Raw genomic sequence first — 19,658 nt, forward strand, 5'->3', positions numbered from 1 at the left:
TTCGGCTCGAAATGAAATTTGAATAGCTCGATTTCTATATGAATTTGTTTAATTTATCTCCAATAACTCACTGGTGGTAGTTGAAAGAGTTCCCCTCTAAATATGCTGGCCACCTCTAATTTTGACAAATTAAAAATTACTATTTCAGAAAATAAATATATTGCTGGTGCTTGTATAGTATCTTTTTAATTCATGGTCTACCTACATTTCAAGTGGGTCTTTCTACCTGAAAGTGGGACACATTTATTATTATTATTTACAGTCACGAGGGATATAATTATTTTGGAAAATGACAATTATTTCAGTAATTCTAAAGTTATTTAATAATTTAAATTTTTATATGTAAAAATAATAAAATTTCCAAGAAATATATGAATATTTTTCATTTATGATTAAAAATTAATTAACTAAATATACATTAACTTTGACTAATTTACGAAACCAAAATAATATTTTCTATACTTATGATTTGACCTTAATTACATAAATTTAGCTATGCATTTTACAGAAGACTAGTGTTGAAAGCTTGACATGACCGTAAATTGGTCCCATTTATTGGTTGGTGTCGTCCATGATTTTTGTCTATTGTTGTGAGATGTTATAAAGTGATAATTGAAATACTATATAGATAACATTAGTATAGTTGAAATCATTTATAAAAGACAAATAGAATAATAAACAAAGCCAATTAAATTTGAGCAGTGTAATGATAAGCAAGAATATGTGCTGACTCAACTCTACTTTACTTGATAAGGCGTTTTTCTAACTTAGATAAAATTACGGATTAAAGCAGAATTTATGTTTACAGCGGTTATAATTTAGGGTTAGAGATAAAAAACTTATTTAACTCAAGTAAAAATTAGATTAAATATGAAATATTTAAAAATCTCGTCTCATACTTGGACCATTTAAAACACCTCATGTATCATGTCCCTAAAAAAGATGCTAAACAATTCAAATTTAGGCAAATATAATTTCTTTCGTTTGCATTTTAAATTTTATACCTAATTTATTTATTTATTTAAAGGTATAATATATATTGATATAAAGTTATAGTACATCATCAACAATCATGTAAATGAAAAAACAAAATAAAATATAATAGTTGTTTGTTTTTTTAAATCCTAATAATTATTTTATTAAAAAGGAAAATAACATAATATAATTTTAAGAATGAAATTTTTCCCATTACCAATATAATTCAAATAATTTGATGACTCAATAGAAGGGCTAATTACAAATTAAATCACAAATTTTAACGTGATTTACAATTATAACACAAATTTTGAAACTTGACAATATCAATAATTAACTTTTATTTTTTGAAATTGGTACACCAACTAATCATGTAACAACACGTGATTGTGTATTACAATGTCTCCATGAGTGTTTTTTTTTTCAGTTTGGTGTTAAAAAATAAAAATTGGTTGCTGACATTATCAATTTTCAAAATTCATATTGTGAATATGAACGAAGGATCATTTTACCCCCTGAATTTGGCACAAAGTCTCAAAAACGTCCAAATTAACAAAATTTGATTATTTTTACCCTGAATTTGGAAAAATCGGTACAAAATCCCCCCTTCCCACTCTCGCCCAAGAGAGTGAGACACACTCTCCGGTATTGATAGTGGTTTCTTTCTCTTAAGGTGGTTTTTAATGGAAAAAGGGTTAAAATGATCCTAAATTTTATTTATTTTTTCAAATTAATTCATAATAATTAAAAAAATAAAATTAATTTTAAAACTGTATATAGTAAATTTTTATTAGCTAAAAGTATAAAAGATCTTTATGTACTTTTTATAAAAAAAATCAATTTTTTTTAGAAACCGATGAGCAGCTGCCGGAGAAGAATCTGGCAGCCGCTCATCGTCGTCTCCATGAGAAACGACGAGATCCGTCTCTCACAGAGACGAAGCTCGTCGCCTCCGTTGAGAGACGAACCCAGATAGAGATAGATCTCTCAACAGAGATGAACCAAACAATATTTTTTATCACTTTCCGAGAAGTTTTACTTTTCTAGCTAACTTACCTCCAACTAAATAAGACCTATAAATTAGCATAAAATTTGTGACTTAATTTGCAATTAATTCTGCATGGAAAATTGAGATTTATATAAAAAAAACAGACTAAACTCTGAAACAGTTTAGAGCGGAAGGCTGATTGGGCTGTTTTTGAAAATGGTAAAAGTGCATTTTACCCCAAGCCCAACCACTAAAAAGTCCAACCACCAAATAAAGCCTTTGGGCCTCAATTCACCCCAAGCCCAACCACTAAAAAAACTCTATAATCTTCAAAACAAAAACCCCAAATTTATCAAGAAACAGTAAACAAAACAAATGTTTCGCGCCAAAAGCTATCTTAAAAAGCAATCCTAAATCCCCAGTTCCAAATTAAACTAAATTGAAATTAACCCAACTTTAGGTCAGTTGGGCACAGTTCAATTCACACCATCGAATGGGAATACATGGTCTATTACCTCTCTTAAAATCGATAATGGTGCCCATTCACGTGAAGGAATTAGATGGCTGCAGTGTTGCCATTGATACTTATTCTTGGCTCCATAAAGGAGCTTTGTCTTGCAGTACCCAGCTCTGTAAAGGATTACCCACCTCCAGGTCAGTGAATAATTTTCAAGCTTCATTTATTTTGTTATATATTTTTAGCTGTATTCTCAAATGTTAATTTTCATTCATTTCTTTATGTAATTATCAAGAATGCATTGATTTCGCTTAATGGGTATTGCCAATTTATACATTTCTTTATGTAATTATCAAAACTGTATTGATTTGGCTTAATGGGTATTGTTAATTTATACATTTCTTTATGTAGTTATCAAATTGGATTTATTTGGCTTAATGGGCATTGCCAATTTATACATTTCTTTATGTAATTATCAAAATTGTATTGGTTTAGCTTAATGGGTATTGTAAATTTATACATTTATTTATGTAATTATCAAAATTGGATTGATTTGGCTTAATGGGTATTGTTAATTTCATCTAGAGATGTATTTAATTACGTTATTGTTGTGAATGCCAAAGTTGAAAATTTGTCAATTGCGTTGGTGGGTTTACTAGGGGATTGAGTGCATTTCCTCAATTGGTCTAATGATTTGTCGTTTTAGCTGCGGCAATGTGTTTTTGTTTGGAATATCTATCATAATGACCAGCTGTGACAATGTTGGGTGCTTTTGCGTGTATTGTGAATGCGAATTCTCATGTAGCTTGCGGTTTCTGATAATGTAGGCACATTGATTACTGCATGCATAGAGTGAATTTGCTGCGGCATTATGGCGTTAAACCTATTCTTGTCTTTGATGGTGGTCTTCTACCGATGAAGATTGAACAAGAGAATAAGCGTGGAAGGTATGCTGTTTGTACGATGTTGAACTTAATTTTGATTTGAAATGAAATTCCGGGCTGCATTGGTTGCAATTCTATAATAATATCATGTTACTGTTTTTACACTTGGTTTTCTTCTGTTAGCTTCCTGTTAAGTAATTTTATAGGTTTCAGTCAGATGTTAATGGCCTTGTAGAGTTGTTGACAGTTGGTGCTTTTTAGATCACGAGTTGGTTATTTCTGTATGTTTTACCCGAATTCACCAATTTTTGAAACGGGCATGAGGTACAATCATTGTAAGATGGTAGGTAGGAAAAAAGTTCAATCTCTACCTCCAGCTGTTTCATTTTTATCTTTACTGATGAAAAGTTGATCCACTCAGCCATAGTCTCATCAAGGAAAAGCTTCCTGCTTTTGTTTTTACTGCCAACGTCTCTTCACAGTCTCTCTTTTACTATATTGTCTAACTGGCCTATCTCAGAACACTGAAATTGTATGCAATTATAGCACTTGGCACTTGTAGGCGTACTTGTTGCCATAACATTTGGGATCATGAAGTACCTGTTATTATTGAGACATTATAAGCTTTACAATTTTGCAGATCAAGGAAAGAGAATTTAGCACGTGCTATTGAGCACGAATCAAATGGAAACTCAAAAGCTGCTTATGAGTGCTACCAGAAGGCTGTTGATATTTCACCTTCAATTGCTCATGAATTAATCCAGGTTGGTCATAGGTGCGGCACAACTTTCTAATCCGAGGCTTGACCTTGTAAATATATATCTCTTAGCTCTATAAATTTTTTAACTTCTTATATTCATGTGATTGCATGCGGAAGGTTTTGAAGCGGGAGAACATTTCTTATGTTGTGGCTCCTTATGAGGCTGATGCCCAAATGACCTTCTTGGCAGTCGGCAAACAAGTTGATGCTGTAATTACTGAGGATTCTGACTTAATACCATTTGGCTGTCCTAGAGTGAGTTTTCCAATGTAGCTTATTATGAAGAGTTTCTCACAATTGCTGCTATTGTGCTTTATCTAAATCTGGCGGTTTCTTGTTTACACTATTTTCAGATTATATTTAAAATGGACAAGTATGGGCAAGGTGTTGAGTTCCATTATTCCCGGATAAAGCTGAACAAAGAGTTAAGTTTTGTTGGATTCACCCATGAAATGGTTCTTCAGATGTGCATTTTAAGTGGTTGTGACTATTTGCCGTCACTGCCGGGAATGGGGCTTAAAAGGGCTCATGCACTAATCACAAAGTTCAAAAGTTATGACAAGGTGAGTCCATCTCATTTGTTTATCCACATATCACAATCCAAACACTTTTGCAAACATAATTATTGTGAGTTCCCTTCCATTTCAGAAGATTTCAGATTATTTAATGTCAAATACCTATTAAAAGTTGGTTCCTTTTAGGTAATTAAGCACCTGAAATATAGCACAGCTTCTGTTCCTCCCCTTTATGAAGAGTCCTTCAGGCAAGCAATCATGACCTTCCAGCACCAAAGGGTGTATGATCCTATCACTGAAGATATTGTTCACTTGTCAGCTTTAGCAGACAATCTTGTTGACAATTTGGACTTTTTAGGCCCATATCCTTTAGTTCTCTTTTCTCGCATTCTTCTAAACCAGCTCTAATTTTGTTCCTATTTGTTTAAGTTTTTGTCTCAATGCCTTAACTTTGAACACATTGATACCACAGCATATAGCTAAAGGTATAGCAGATGGTGATCTGGATCCATTTACCCAAATGCCATTCGAGGTACTTTCTATGCATACTTCACTTCTGTTTCTGTTACTTCTCCCTCCAAGACTTTCTTTTAGGTTTATGAGCATAGATGTATACTTTTTGCAAACTGGTTTATCAAGAATATGCTTCAGCTATATCTTTTCTTGTCTAATATGTAAATTATTAGAATAAATGTTGCCTAGAAAGAAATTTTCAGCTAAGGCCTCAAGATGATTGGTGTACTTTATATAGTTTTCAGCAGTTATATATTATATTTCAGTCTTGACAGGAAAGGGAAAATTCAATTGTTTAATCAAACTATAGATTACGTGATTTGAAAGTGACATTCTTAGATGAAGAGTGTGCAATCTTCATCCCTTATACTGTGAAAATGCTAAAATTGGACATCCGAAAGAGTATTTGACTCAAGATTTAAACATTATGAAAGTATTTCCTACGAGAACATAATGTGTTTTCTCTGGCTGGTAAGAGTTCTAAGAGACTATTTGCTTAGCCCCTGCGAACTGCCTATCCAATATTGTCTACAATACGTGTAGTGATTGTTATTTTGTGTTATCAAGCTGGTGTGTTTGGACAATTTATTTTCCAATTAAGATTAACATATAGTTTAAAGACTATTTCTTCACTTTCGTTGTTTCTTTTTGTACTGCACTAACAGGGAGAAAGTGCTAGTTCCGCAATGGTACTCAGAAGAACTACTGAAATTAAAAGTGTTAAACCTGAAAGTGGAAGAAAAAAGATAGATTTGCCCGTGCAGAAGAATCTCCTAACCAAGTATTTCTGTATCCATTTAGATTTATTTCGGTCCTCAAAGTCTGGTTTTCAACTACAGCATCACAGATTCTTAACAAAAAAGCAAGTGCTCATAAGTAAACTTGTTGTAATTTTTTTGAAGCCAGAGGTGAGAGGGTTTGGTTGAGGATATTTACCAAGATGATCAGTTTCCTCAAGTATTCGGATTCAAACCTATCATAATAATCTATAGCTGTATGTGATGTGATTTTTCTTCCTTCTTCATTAAGGTCTTGAATTGGTACCATCAATCTTTTTATCCAAGGCTCAGGTAGAAATAAACATGGCAATAGAGGATAAATTAAGTATGTAGAAAGTATGTGTGCATCCAAATGTGGTGTTTGGTAGGAAATAAAAGAATATTTATAAGCTAATGGTAGGGTTTGTAGCTCTTGATCTCATCCAGTTCTTACTAAATTCAAGTTATGCCTTGGTCATACTTCATTTTGTTTATGTGCTGCTTTTTCTTTCAATTCCTTAACGCATACTAGGCTTTGCATCTCTCGAAGCAAAGAGACAATTCAGGACACCTCGAACATCACCAATAAATCCAACTCTAGTAGAAAAATCCTCTCTTGCTCCCAAGGAAAACTGCAGTCTAGCAGTTGGTTCAAGTATAATTCACAGCTCTTCAGCATCACCACTTGGCTCTGGAAATACAGAAATCACCACGCCTGATGAAAATGTGAGTATCAATGCCAGTAGTGATTCTTTTTCTAAAATTGCTCAGATCATGTATGTTGAAGTATGCACATTTTTATATAATTGGTAAGTTTCTTGCAGTTGGAAAGTGGTGCCTCTGAAGATCTGGATTATTCAGAGTATCGAATGCATGGTAAGGATTTGGCTTCAAATGCACTTATAAATTGAATTCTGAGTTATGTTAATATTTCAATTAACTCATTGTAAATTCTTGATGCCAAGGCATGATTAATGAGACGAGAAGTTCAGAACCTACTTTGCCCCAGCAACCTGGGAATTCAATGCATGAATCTCCTCAAGCATTACTAAGGGAGTGCGATAGTAAGAGTGTTTCCATGCCGAGTGTAGTTCCAGATGTAAGAAGCGCAGAGAATAAAAAGGCCATTATACGAAGCTCTTATTTTAAGCACAAGCCAATGGACGACATTGTTGAAGATGATAAAGAAGACAAGTCCCTAGTGAAGAATTATGGTTCCACCGATTCATGCGATAAAATCATAGTCAAGAGTTCTTATAAGACAAGAACAGCAGACAACAAGATCACCGTGAGGAGCTCTTATTTTCGGCACAAATCAGTAAACAAGAATGATGAAATAAATATGCCTGAAAGACAATTAGTTGAGGATGATGCAGCAACAGATATTGATGTAAAAGAGAATACCATTCTTGAAAGTGCTTCTTGTGAGAATAACAGCATTGCAACGAAAAGGAAGATCTCCCCAAATGACACTGTCCAGAGAGTAAGCATTCTACTTTTTCCTCTCTTTTACTCTGGAGTAGATATCTCTAATATTTAAACCTTTCGTTGATTTCACCATTTCAGGAGAATATGAAATCCAAACACATGCGAGCAGATGCATCGCTTTCTGAAGATGGTATGTTGCTGCGCCTCATTTACACAAAACATTATCAAACTCTATCTGACAGAGTAAATAATCTTAGTTTTTCAAATTCTGGTTCTTTAATTAAATGGAAGATCCATATTTTTCATGCAACCGTGCGTTTTTAGGTTATTGGATTTATACTCTCCCAATACTTTACTAAATGTAGTGTTATTTTTCTCAGCTGTGCTTTTTGTAAGTGTATATCTGAATGAGTCTCTATATGCCGAAAAGAAAAAAAACCTGATACACATTTTCGTTCTCATGTTTGTTATCTAAAGGCTGCGATGCTCCGGATCGTGATGAAACATTTGAGGGAACAATGGCAGAAGGAGGAAAGTTTGGATCAAACATTTCACACTTAAATCGTTATAGTGGCATAGCAGAGAAATCAATGGAGAAATTTGTTTCAGTCATATCTTCTTTTAAATTCCCCTCATCTGGTTCTCGTGCTAGCGGTCTTCGTGCCCCTCTCAGAGATATTCGAAACACGTGTACCAGTAGGTAATATGTGTATCCCTGATGTAAAATTTCTAAAGTTGCTGCATTTCCAAATCTTGAACTCAGCTGGTGTTGGTTTCAGGTCAGACATTGACGCAGATTTTAGTCGTTTTGCTTATGTACCAAAGGACAAAAAGGCGAGTGCACCATTGCGACGACGCTGAAGTGTGCAAGGGCGTAGGTTTATGAGTCTTTTCAACTGCAGGAGCAATTCTAAATTTTATCGGGTGTAGCATTGCGACAGCTAAACAGTTTTGGTTGCATTGAAGCTGCACAATTGGCGCCTGCTGATCATATTCATGTAAGTTGAGATGCTACACTTTGATTCTTATGTAATTTGATTTTCATTTATGAGAAACATATATGATTGTAAAATGTCTCTGTAAAGATGAACTTAAATTTTAAGAATGAATCTTTAAAAGATTATTACTTTTCACATATTGTGCTAACTTGTAGGCAGGTGGGAGGATTCATTTATTTTTTCTGCATAAACCCTTTATTTTGAGTGAAAATCATTTTTATCCAAAACATTATGACATAATTATCCACCAAGTTGATCTTGCTAGGGGTGTGCATTTAGTCTGGACCGAATCGAACTGAAATTTTGGAATTTTTTTTCAAATCCTAATTGAACCAAATTTATATGAAATCAAAAATTCAAACCTAACCAAACTAGTCATTTTGGTTGATTTTTTGGTTTGCAGTAAAACTTAACTAAAAATTCTTTATGGCTAAAACCGAACCGAACTGAAAAATTGATCTTTTATAATATTAAACTAAACCAAACAAATTTATCAATTTGGTTTGGCTACTCAGTTTTATATGGTTTTTGCACAATGCTCCCTCAACTTTGATCGAAATCTTAAAAATGTCATGTTCAATGCTTTCTAAATTCTAACAATTAAACCCATAACTTCCTAAAAAAACAATTAAACCCATAACTTGCCCATTTTGGATCATTTCAAGCCCAATCTCTTAGCTGTAGTATTGATTAAATCGCAATGCGTTTCCAAAACAACAGTTCATGGATTGGATGACTCAAATTAGACAAGTTGTGGGTTTCATTGTCACAAAATGCTGAAAATAACTTTTTTTAAGATTTTGAGCCAAGTTGAGGGTTGAATTGATCCTTTGTCCTCCATATTTATGCTAACCTTAAAAAAAAAGTTACGGAGAACAAGAAGATAATCTCATAATTTTTGTTTCAATTCTATTCTACTTCTAATATGTTATCTAATACAGACAAATCTTTTGTCACAAGTAAGATATTCCATTTTATAACTATTTCTTGTTGCAACAAAACATTAACATCATCATAAATAAATGCTTATACAAAATTATATTCATCACACCATTCACCTACAGAGTCGATAATATTTTTAATACTGTTACTGGCGTTTTGCGTTTGTAACAACAAGCGTGTGAAATGCGGGCGTGCCAGGAAGCGGATTCCAAAATGTAACTTAACTTCTTAAACGAGCGATTGGGGTTTGGTTAACCTTATAACAAGTACTCCAATCAAGTAATGCTAAAACAAAGAATCCAATTGTAAATGTGTTTACTAATTGAATGAAATGAAAATACAAGTGTTTGAGTAGAAATTGCAAAAGTTCAATCGTAAAGTTCTTTACTGATTGAAGAAAACTGAGAATGCTAAGTGTTGAGTGTTTTTGCCTTTGGGCTGGTTTTTGTTGGATTTGATCGGGGGCTGCAAATTGGCTGCTCTTCTCTTATTTATAGCTTCATCATTTGAAAACTGCTGCTTCATGAACCAACTGCACACGTTCTTCCCCACCTTCAGGAACTGCCAATCGTGTCTTTACTTCTGCTGCACGTGCTTTTTAACTTCTTTTCTTCTGGAATGGACTTTCTTGGGCTTATGGGCCATTTAAATTAATATTTAATGGCCATCTCAAATTTGGGCTTAATCTTCTGCAACTGGGCTTGGACTTTTTGAATTAGCTTCTGGAGTAGTCAACTTCTAGAAATCAACCTTTAGAAACCAACCTCTAGAAATTAACTTCTGTCAGCATTAGTCAACCTCTAGAAATCAACCTTTAGGAACCAACCTTTAGAAATCAACCTTTAGGAACCAACCTTTAGAAATCAACCTTTAGAAATCAACCTTTAGGAATCAACCTTTAGAAATCAACCTTTAGGAATCAACCTTTAGAAATCAACCTTTAGGAATCAACTTCTAAAGTCTAGTCAACCTCTAGAAATTAACTTCCTAGTCAAACAGTCAATTTTTAGAAATCACCCTCTGAAATCAAAATTGGTCAACCTCTAAAAATTAATTTAAGCCAATCATTAATAATACCTCTTTTATCTTTTGAAAAGAATAGGGGCTTTATGGCCTTTAAGCCATATTTTTAATTTTGGTGCAAACAATGCCCCCTGTATAATTGGCTTTTTAAGAATAAAGCCATTTATATATATTCTTTTAGCCAAAATTAATTATATTCCATCATAGAGAGTCTAAAATTAGAGATTCTGAAAATTCGCGGCATGTGTTTTAGCCGTTAGATTTTCAAAAATTCAAATTTTTCTAAGAACTCCAAAGAATATGCAAAATTCATATGGCTTAATATTTTTTTTTTTTTTAAATTCAGGGCCTCTAAAAAGCCCAAGTGCTTTAATCTTCTTCCTCCTCTAAACCACAAACTCTTAGCACAAATCTAAAATCCCAAAAATTTAAATTAATGTATTTATCTTATATTCTCTCAACCCAAATTTTGCCCAAATCAATTAAATTAATAATTGGGAAAAAGGAGGTTCACCCGCCGGCCACCAACAGGGAAGCGGTGGCACCAACGGCACGCACTACAGCAGCTGATCCACCGCTCGGCAGCTCTTCTCTCCAACCTGCTGCTCGTCGCCGGCTACTCCAGCTGACCGCTCCTCGCCGTCCAGCTCTTCTCACCCAGCTCCAACGAAAGTCTTCTCAGAAACGGCAGTCCTCCCAGCTGCACGCCGTCACCGTACCCAGCAGCTCCAGGCATGACGGCGTTTTCCTTGCCAGCAGCAGTGGCGTCTCGCGTCTTAGCAGCAGCGGCGGCGTCCTAGCAACGATAGTCACCAGCTCCAACGGTCATCAGCAACTCTCAACCGGTCACGCCCAGCAGCTCGCCATCTCCCTCGCGGCTTTGCCCGCCAAGCTCTAGCTGCAACCCGACGGTGACCTTAACAAGTCCGATCACCATCACGGCAGGTATAACTCTTCAATTTACATTCTTACATTTTAGTTGCCGTAATGTGATCTTTGATTTGGTTTATCAGGCAAGATTATGAAATTAATTGCCTAAAATTGGAGTCAATGTCAACATTTAAATTTAATTATTCAAAATCTGTATCAATGTCAACAATTGAGTTTAACTGCTAAGAATTTTAGCGTCAATTTCAGACTCTACCACGGCTTCTTCATCTCTGAAGCCGTCGGTCTTTTACTTTTTAGACGGGTCAATAGCTACTCCGCCTTTGAGACCCACTATAGCAACTAATCCTTTGCAAGAAAATGTAATCCAATCAACATATAAAGATTAAATTTCAGAATCTTTGATATTGTTTTGTTGTTGATTTTGAATTGTTGAATATGTTTGTATTTAAATCTTGCAGAATCTCCTACATTGGCAACTACAAGCACCAATTTCTCTGACTTTACGGCTCAGAAGCCAGCTTTTAATGCCTTTGCCATGTGATCCACATCCAACCTTTTGACAAGTACAAGTAAGCAAAATTTAGTTTCATTATAATTGCTTGTTTTTTGTGGATTGGTTGGTATGGATTTGGCATAGTGTTGTTTGTTTGGAATGGATTTTCATATGCAGGTATTGTTTTTAATGGTTTTTAGGATACCATTGCAGTATTAGAAATCTTGCAACTTCCTCAGGCTATGAATTAGTTAAATTGCTTTTAGCCTTTAGAAGTCACAAGATCTCTAAATAGTTAAGTTAAACAAAATTTAAGGCCATATGGCATTTTGGCCTAATTTTGTCATCTGCATATACCCTGTTCACTCTAATTTCCTTTGAACCATTTAAAAAACCAAATTGGCCAAGTAATTAGTTTAGATTCGCTTGTTTTGAAATTCATAAAAAAAAAAACCAATTACTCTGCTTATTTTCGCCAATTTTGAATAAGTGTGCATATTGCTTATAAGTAGAGTTTATACTTACAGGTTCTGAGTTAGTCACGCCAGCTGTGACTATTCCAATTTATCCTCTTTTGGAAGGGTTTGCCAATGGGAGAGAAAAGAATGAAGTAAATGGCATTGTTGATTATAGAGATCCTGTCTTTTTCAAATTTCAACATTTGCACGTCGCCATCCAAGAGAAACATCATGTCATGAATTTATAGGCCGTTTATCCAGAGTTTGTGAAAGTGAAGTCCGTTTGCCAATAATAATGAGATAAGCTGAGGTGTAGCATCTCTTTTCAAATTTTCCTCCATCTCACTTGTCACATACTGCTCAGGACTCCTCCACCAACTTTGATACTATTTAGCAGTATTTGTATATCGAACTAGTCAAGTAGTTGATGGTTGTAATAATTTAGTACCTTCAAAAGTTGTTGGATTATGTTCCTTCTATTTATCTCAGACGATATTTTTCTCACACGGCCTTTTGGCCATTACTTGCTTGTTGTGACACGTACACTTGCACATATTCACTTGTTCATGCATTGCATTACAGAGACGCCATTCAGGTACTTTCTAAACTTCAAATGTCTTGGTGTGAAGATGGTTCTCCAGCCATTTGTTTGCTTGTTGTGTTCCACACCAAGATTCACTTACAGGTACAGCCATGCATTGCATTTTCACTATGTGTTTATGTTCCTGGTATGAAGATGGCTTTTGCCATATACTTGTGTAGTGATGTGATGTCCATACCAGGACTTATTTCACGAACAAATCACATATGTCACTTACAGCCATGCATTGCATTACATGGCCGTTTTTGTTTGCTGTTGAATGTTGTTGAATTTTCTTTTTATCCCTTTAGCTTAGTTAGCCAAAGTTTAAGAAGTCTTAGCAGAATAGAGACTTATAAACATAGTAGGAGTTTGACTTTCCACCTTTGACAGTCAACTCTTGACATCAACTTTTAGAGGATCAACTGACCAGTCAACTTGAACTTCTAGGAATCAATTTTTAGAAATCAACTCCTAGGACAAACTTCTGGAATTAATTTTTAGGAGTCCACTTTTAGAAGTCAGCTTCTAGAACTTCTAGGAATCAACTTTTAGGAGTCGACTTCTAGAACCAACTTCTGGAATTAATTTTCTATAGTCGACTAATTATAGCCTCACCAATTTAGCTAAAGTAGCCAAATTTTAGAATTTTAATTATCAAAAATGGCTAAAAGCCATTACATTACATCTTGTGCCAAAATCCATAAGTTAATGAAAAAGTACAGGTTTAGCCAAAATAGCCAAACTACTAAAAATCTGATAATACACTCGGCTAAAAAGCCACAATGTTACGACTCATGTACTGATATTGCTAAAACAAGTTACATAATCTGCAGTACATGTATGGCTAAAAGCCATTAAGTCATTTCTAAGTTGTATTTCTCCCAGATGGTGGGAGTGTATTTCTTCAAGTACTTTCCATTAATAAATTTTCTATGAGGCTCACCCTCTAGACTTGATAGCCAGTACGCATTCCCCTTCATCACCTTGTGGACTAAGAATGGCCCTTCCCAATTAGTAGACCATTTCCCATATTCTCTATCTTTAGTACCAGGGGGTAAGATCAACTTCCATACTAGCTCATCTTCTTGAAATGTCTTAGGTCTAACTTTCTTGTTGTAGCTTCTGGAGACTTTCTTCTTCTGTATTATCATGTTGTTTAAAGCCTGAAGTCTCCCTTCTTCTAGATTTTCTAACTCCATCATCATGGTTTCATTGTAATCTTCTGGAGTCAAATGATTCTGCTTAGCTACTCTCAATGACCTCACCACCACCTCCATGGGTAACACTGCATCATGACCATAGGTTAGCATAAATGGACTTACTCCTGTAGCATTTCGCCTAGAGGTGCGATATGCCCAGAGTGCTTCTGATAAAATCCGATGCCAATCCTTTGGATTTTCTTCCAACATTTTTTGAACTATGTTGATGATAATTTTATTAGAAGATTCAGCTTGGCCATTGGCCTGAGCATAATAAGGTGTAGAGGTCAATAATTTTATTCCATAATCAGTGGCAAATTCTTGCATCTCCTTACCAGTGAACATTGTGCCCTGGTCAGTAGTTACTGATTGTGGAATTCCAAATTGATGAATAATTTCCTCTTTAATAAATTTAATAACATCTTTTTGCTCTGTCTTTACCAATGGCTTAGCGACTACCCATTTGGTAAAGTAATCAGTAGCTACAATTATGAAACTGTGATTTTTAGAAGATGGAGGATATATTTTACCTATCAAATCTATGGCCCAACCTCTGAATGGCCATGGTTTGATGACAGACTTCAACTCAGCAGCTGGAAGTCTTTGTATGTTTCCATACCTTTGGCACGATTGACAACCCTTTGCAAAAGTCATGCAATCTTTTAGGATAGATGGCCAGAAGTAACCATGTCTTCGGATCAGCCATCTCATTTTCACTCCGGATTGATGTGCTCCACAAACTCCTTCATGAGTTTGTTTCATGACCTCTAGTGCCTCTGTAGTTCCAAGGCATCTTAGCAATAGGTTGTCGAATCCTCTTCTGTATAAAACATCTTCTATGAGCACGTAGTTAACAGCTCTCACTCTTACTTTATACATCATCTTCTTGCTAGGATTCTCCAGGTACTTTTTAATGTCTCTCCTCCAATCCTGTACTAAGTTATCATCAATATTGAAAATATCTAGTTGTACTCCTCTTTTAAAAATTGAAGGGTGAGTTTTTCTTTGTACCATTACTAGTCGGTGAGTTAACTCCTCCGACAGACGTAGGCCAGATGCTAGCTGTGATAATTCATCGGCCTCCCAATTTTCCTCTCTAGGAACATGTACTAATTCAACCTCTTCAAAACTCTCTATTAACTGTATAGCAATAGCATAATAAGAAGTTAAAGAGTAACTCATACATTTATATTCGCCAGACACTTGTCTAATAACCAATTGAGAATCACCAATTATTTTGACCTTTTTAGCACCTAGATCTAGGAGGATTTCTAATCCAATAATCAAAGCCTCATACTCAGATTGATTATTTGTACATTCAAAGTCAAGATTAAAAGACAAGGAGGTCTTAGCTCCAGAAGGTGATACTATTATGATTCCAGCACCCGCAGACCTATCTGTACTAGACCCATCAAATTTAAGCATCCAAGGTCTATGTTCATTCATAAAAACCGGTAAGTCAAATTTACTTTCATCTCCTAGGTTTATACATGGATGGTCGGCTAGGAAATCTGCTAGAGCCTGACCTTTGACCGACTTCTGGGGATGATAAATCAAATGAAAGTCTGCCAAACTTAATAACCACTTTCCAATATTTCCTGATAAAACAGGTTTGTTTAGCATATATTTCATCAAGTCGGTTTGAGACACCACATAGACTCTATTACTAAGCAGATAGTGTCTTAACTTAGTGCAGGCAAAAAACAAAGCCAGACACAATTTCATGATAGGAGTGTATCTAACCTCTGTAGATGTCATCGAACGGCTCAAGTAATAAATAGCCTGTTCATGTCCATCTTGGTTGCTCTGGGCTAGCAGACACCCAATTGAACCTTCGGCTGCTGAAATGTACAACCTCAGAGGTATACCCTTTTTGGGAGGCATCAATACAGGAGGCTTCATTAGATAATCTTTAATTTCATCAAAAGCCTCTTGATGGATGGTTTCCCATCTGAAGACATCCTCCTTTTTTAATTTCAACAGTTCTGAGAACACTTTTGTTTTTCCTGCAAGATTAGATATAAATCTCCTTAAGTAATTAACCTGCCCAAGAAACCTCTGAAGTTCTGTTTTATTTCTAGGCGGTTTAGCTTCTCGAATAGCTTTGGTTTTGTTTTGGTCCACTTCAATGCCTCTTTCATGGACCAAAAACCCCAAAAAATTTCCAGCTTTTACACCAAAGGCGCATTTCAGAGGATTGAGTTTTAAACAGTGAACTCTCATCCTCCTAAATGCTTCCTCTAGATTTTTCAAATGATCTTTCATTAGTTTTGATTTTACAACAACATCATCAATATAAACCTCCATAGTTTTACCTAAGAGGTCGTGGAAGATGGCATTCATAGCCCTCTGATATGTTGCACCAGCATTACGTAAACCAAACGGCATGACCACCCATTCAAATGTCCCAATAGATCCTGGACATCTAAATGCCGTTTTGGAGATGTCTTCTTTAGCCACCATAATCTGGTTATATCCAGCAAAACAATCCATAAAAGACAAAAGAGAATGATTAGCTGTAGCATCAATAAGAGTGTCAGCAATTGGCATGGCATAAATATCTTTAGGAGTTGCTTCATTTAAGTCCCTAAAGTCTATGCATATTCTAAGTTTTCCATTCTTTTTAACCACTGGAACAACATTTGCTAACCAATTACTATATTTAGCAGGCCTAATAAAGCCTGCTTTACACAATTTTTCAATTTCCTCTTTTACCTTTAATTCAACTTCTTTTGACACTCTTCTTGGAGGTTGGCGGTATGGCTGAAACTCGGGCTTAATAGGAAGCCGATGTTCTACCAATGTCCTGCTTAACCCCGGCATATCAGAATATTGCCATGCAAAGCAATCTTTGTATTCCTGCAAGAGTACAATTAATTTTGTTTTTAAACCAACCTCTAGGTTTTTACTAACAAAAGTTACCTGAGGTTCCTCAGAGGTTCCAAGATTCACTTCTTCTAACTCCTCTCTAACATGGATGGCTTCATCATCTATCCAAGGAGGTGCTTGTTCTAGCTCCTCCAAGCCAATCTCATGATCTTCAGAAACTTCTTCTTCTTCATAAACCACTTCAGCATCTAGAACCTCTGCCAAGTTGTTTTCCTCCATAATTCCTTCCATAATGTACTGCATACGTTCTTTTAAGATAGCAGATGCAGCTGCTGCAAACTCACTAGAGGTGAGCTTAATCATTAATTTCTTCAATGGTGATGGAGGAACACGGCTTGTTGTATGGAATAATAGCTGTTGATCCAAGTATCTCAGTTGCTTTTCTTTTGACCTCTTCATGCACATTCAGAGGTTTGTCGGATTTCTCTTTCTTCTGCCCTTTTTTACTTTTCCCAGTAAATTGGATGGGGCCAACACATGAGTCATAATAACGGGCTTCTACCATGTTGGTGGCAGTGGTAAATGGCTTTGTGTCTGCCCATACCACCTCCACCTCATTTCCCTTCCAAAAGAGCAGAAATTGGTGTAAGGATGAAGGAACGCACCAATTGGCATGAATCCAATCTCGTCCCAAAAGAGCTTGGTAGCTGGCTGATGAATTTACAACAAAGAACGCCGATAGGGAAGTTTTGCTCCCTACAGTTACCTCTACTGGGAGAACACCAATAGTTTTTGTGAGCTCTCCAGTAAAGGCAGACACACTAACCTCTGTAGAGATGAGATCTTCTGTAGTTTTTCCTAGAGGTTGTAGCATGTTGAATGGCATAATATTCACGGCAGAACCATTATCAATCAAGACTCTGGAGGTTGGTCTGCCATTGAAGTGAGCCTTTATGTACAAAGGCTTAATATGTTTGGTCATTGCCTCTGCAGGTTTGTCAAAAATCACCCTCTTTGGTCCACCATCTGCAGCTTCTTGTATGGTGACCTGGCTGCGACACTCATCTTTTGGAGGTTTGGATACCTCCTCTCTCTGAATTTCTTCTACTTCCTCAGAGTTGTCAGGACCTTTGAAATCACTTGGAAGAATCAAGGAGAAAGCATTACAAGTGAGGGGAATCTCAATTTCACCCACTCTGATGGATCTCTTCTTATCACCTTCTGTGTCTGATTCTGAGTCGCCATTCTCCAGAGACCTCCTCTGAAATTTTCCGCTTTCCTTAACGGGTGGAGTATCATCAGTATCCTCTTTCAAGAGGTCGTTTAGTCTCATGCCCTCCTTTAGGATTTCCTCATCCACGAGATCATCCAACTCCATGTCGTCTTCTAGGAGATCATCTAAGTTCATGCCATCTCCTGCAAATTCTCCTTCAAGAAAAGCTTCCAACTCCATATCCGAAATTTCCTTCTTCGAAGGCACGTGGGAAGTTTTATTTTTCACTTCCACTGCCTTTGAAGATTTTTGGCTTCCAGATTGCTCTTTCTCAATTAAGATCTTCTTTGACCCCTTTTCCTCTACAACTTTTCTAGGATCTTCCAAGTGCCTGGACTGCCACTCGTTTCTTGCAGCAGCCCTCAACCTCTGGCGCCTCCTCTTTTGAGTTCTTGTTAGTGGAGGCGGAAACTTCTTGTGATAATTGGTATGCCACCTTGGACTAGGTGAGACCAATGGTGGTACCACGAATCTTTGTTCTTTTCTTCGGTTTTCAAAGGTAGAAGGAACCTCTGACTGTTTTTCTTTAAGTGCCAAAGGAGCTTTTGGCTTTTCCTCCCTAGGTGCCAAAGGAGCTTTTGGCTGTTCCTCCCTCTTCCACACGAAGGATCGCCTCTCCGGGAAGACATGCCTTTCTGGCCTCCTTTGATAGTAAGAGGCCCTGTTTTGTTTTTTCAAAAGAGGGCGGTTAGTAGAAACAAAATTATTAGAGTTTCTAGATACCTGCCTTCTTTCTCCTCTGTAATCCCGCTTTACCTCTGCTCTCCTTTCCCGTTCGAATTGCTCTCCCCTGACTCTTTGGTCATTTTGCTCCCTGATTCTGAGCTTTCTTTTTATATCTAATAACAACCTCAAGTCAAGTTCCGAGAGATCACTGGCATTCACAGACGCCACAGCCGGAAAAGGATCTTCATCTATTACCAGTGCCTCCTTTTTTTCTGGGAATTTTAAAACTCCCTTGGCAATCCTATCCTGTATAATATTTTTGAACCCCCAACATGAATTGGTTGAGTGGTTCCAGGAGTTGTGGAACTTGCAATATTCTCTGCCTTTCAACTCATCTTTTGAAGGCATTTTATGATCCGGAGGCAAAGTAATGAACTTCTCTTTCAACAGAAAATCAAAAATTTCTTCTGTTTTTGAAACCTCAAAAGTATACAGAGGTTGGGCATTGGAATTCTGTTTCTTCCACCCATCGGGTGCTTTTTTGATCAACATAGGGCAGGTACATGAACCGGTGGCCGTGAGGTCGGCTACCGCGGTTTCATATGCTCCCACCTCCTGATAGTAAGTGCCCATTGCCACCTTCTTCTTGTGGCTTTCTTCTCTTAGGAGTTCTTCATATTCAGAGACTTTAGCAGCTAACTCATAGAAGTCCCTGAATTCCATCCCCTGGAACTTTTTTCGGAGCTCAATGTCCAAGCCCCTCTGAGCCATTTTTACATACTCAGTTTCTGGTAGAACAATTTTACACCTGCTCCTCATTCTTTTGAAGCGGTGTATATACATGTCGGCATCCTCTCCCGACCTTTGAGAAACTCTTGACAATTCTGCTATGCAAACCTCTGGCTCTGCACGGTAAAATTGAGTATGGAAAAGCCTCTCCATCTCCTGCCATGTGAGCACTGAGTTCCTGGGCAAAGTAGCATACCAAGTAAAGGCAGTACCTGTTAAAGAATTTGGAAATAATC

The 19,658-nt window shown here is 36.4% G+C and overlaps 2 protein-coding genes across 2 annotated transcripts; one reads left to right on the forward strand and one right to left on the reverse strand.

Moving 5' to 3' along the window:
* Positions 1-2,310: 2,310 nt before the first annotated feature.
* Positions 2,311-8,411, forward strand: LOC126683358 (exonuclease 1). Its single transcript, XM_056106005.1, has 14 exons — positions 2,311-2,617; positions 3,248-3,367; positions 3,945-4,068; positions 4,182-4,319; positions 4,418-4,627; positions 4,766-4,941; positions 5,039-5,111; positions 5,758-5,881; positions 6,383-6,576; positions 6,675-6,726; positions 6,816-7,333; positions 7,417-7,468; positions 7,756-7,978; positions 8,058-8,411. The coding sequence occupies exons 1-14, from the start codon at positions 2,457-2,459 to the stop codon at positions 8,137-8,139; spliced, it is 2,247 nt and encodes a 748-aa protein (XP_055961980.1). The 5' UTR covers positions 2,311-2,456; the 3' UTR covers positions 8,140-8,411.
* A 4,761-nt stretch (positions 8,412-13,172) lies between these two features.
* Positions 13,173-15,071, reverse strand: LOC130015465 (uncharacterized). Its single transcript, XM_056105674.1, has 2 exons — positions 14,396-15,071; positions 13,173-13,951 (listed from the first exon to the last, which is right to left on the reverse strand). Exons 1-2 carry the CDS (start codon positions 15,045-15,047, stop codon positions 13,521-13,523), a joined length of 1,083 nt encoding a protein of 360 aa, XP_055961649.1. The 5' UTR covers positions 15,048-15,071; the 3' UTR covers positions 13,173-13,520.
* Between the last annotated feature and the right edge of the window lie 4,587 nt (positions 15,072-19,658).

Source organism: Mercurialis annua, linkage group LG5 (genome assembly GCF_937616625.2).
Source record: "Mercurialis annua linkage group LG5, ddMerAnnu1.2, whole genome shotgun sequence".
Taxonomy (NCBI): Eukaryota; Viridiplantae; Streptophyta; class Magnoliopsida; order Malpighiales; family Euphorbiaceae; genus Mercurialis; species Mercurialis annua.

Coding starts and splice junctions, on each gene's coding strand:
- LOC130015465 (XM_056105674.1), bottom strand. CDS start 15,047: ATGAGTTACTCTTTAACTTCTTATTATGCTATTGCTATACAGTTAATA. Junction 13,952..14,395: donor TTGGGCCATAGATTTGATAG/GTAAAATATATC, acceptor GTCATGATGCAG/TGTTACCCATGGAGGTGGTG.
- LOC126683358 (XM_056106005.1), top strand. CDS start 2,457: ATGGGAATACATGGTCTATTACCTCTCTTAAAATCGATAATGGTGCCC. Junction 7,334..7,416: donor CAAATGACACTGTCCAGAGA/GTAAGCATTCTA, acceptor TCACCATTTCAG/GAGAATATGAAATCCAAACA. Junction 7,469..7,755: donor TGCATCGCTTTCTGAAGATG/GTATGTTGCTGC, acceptor TGTTATCTAAAG/GCTGCGATGCTCCGGATCGT.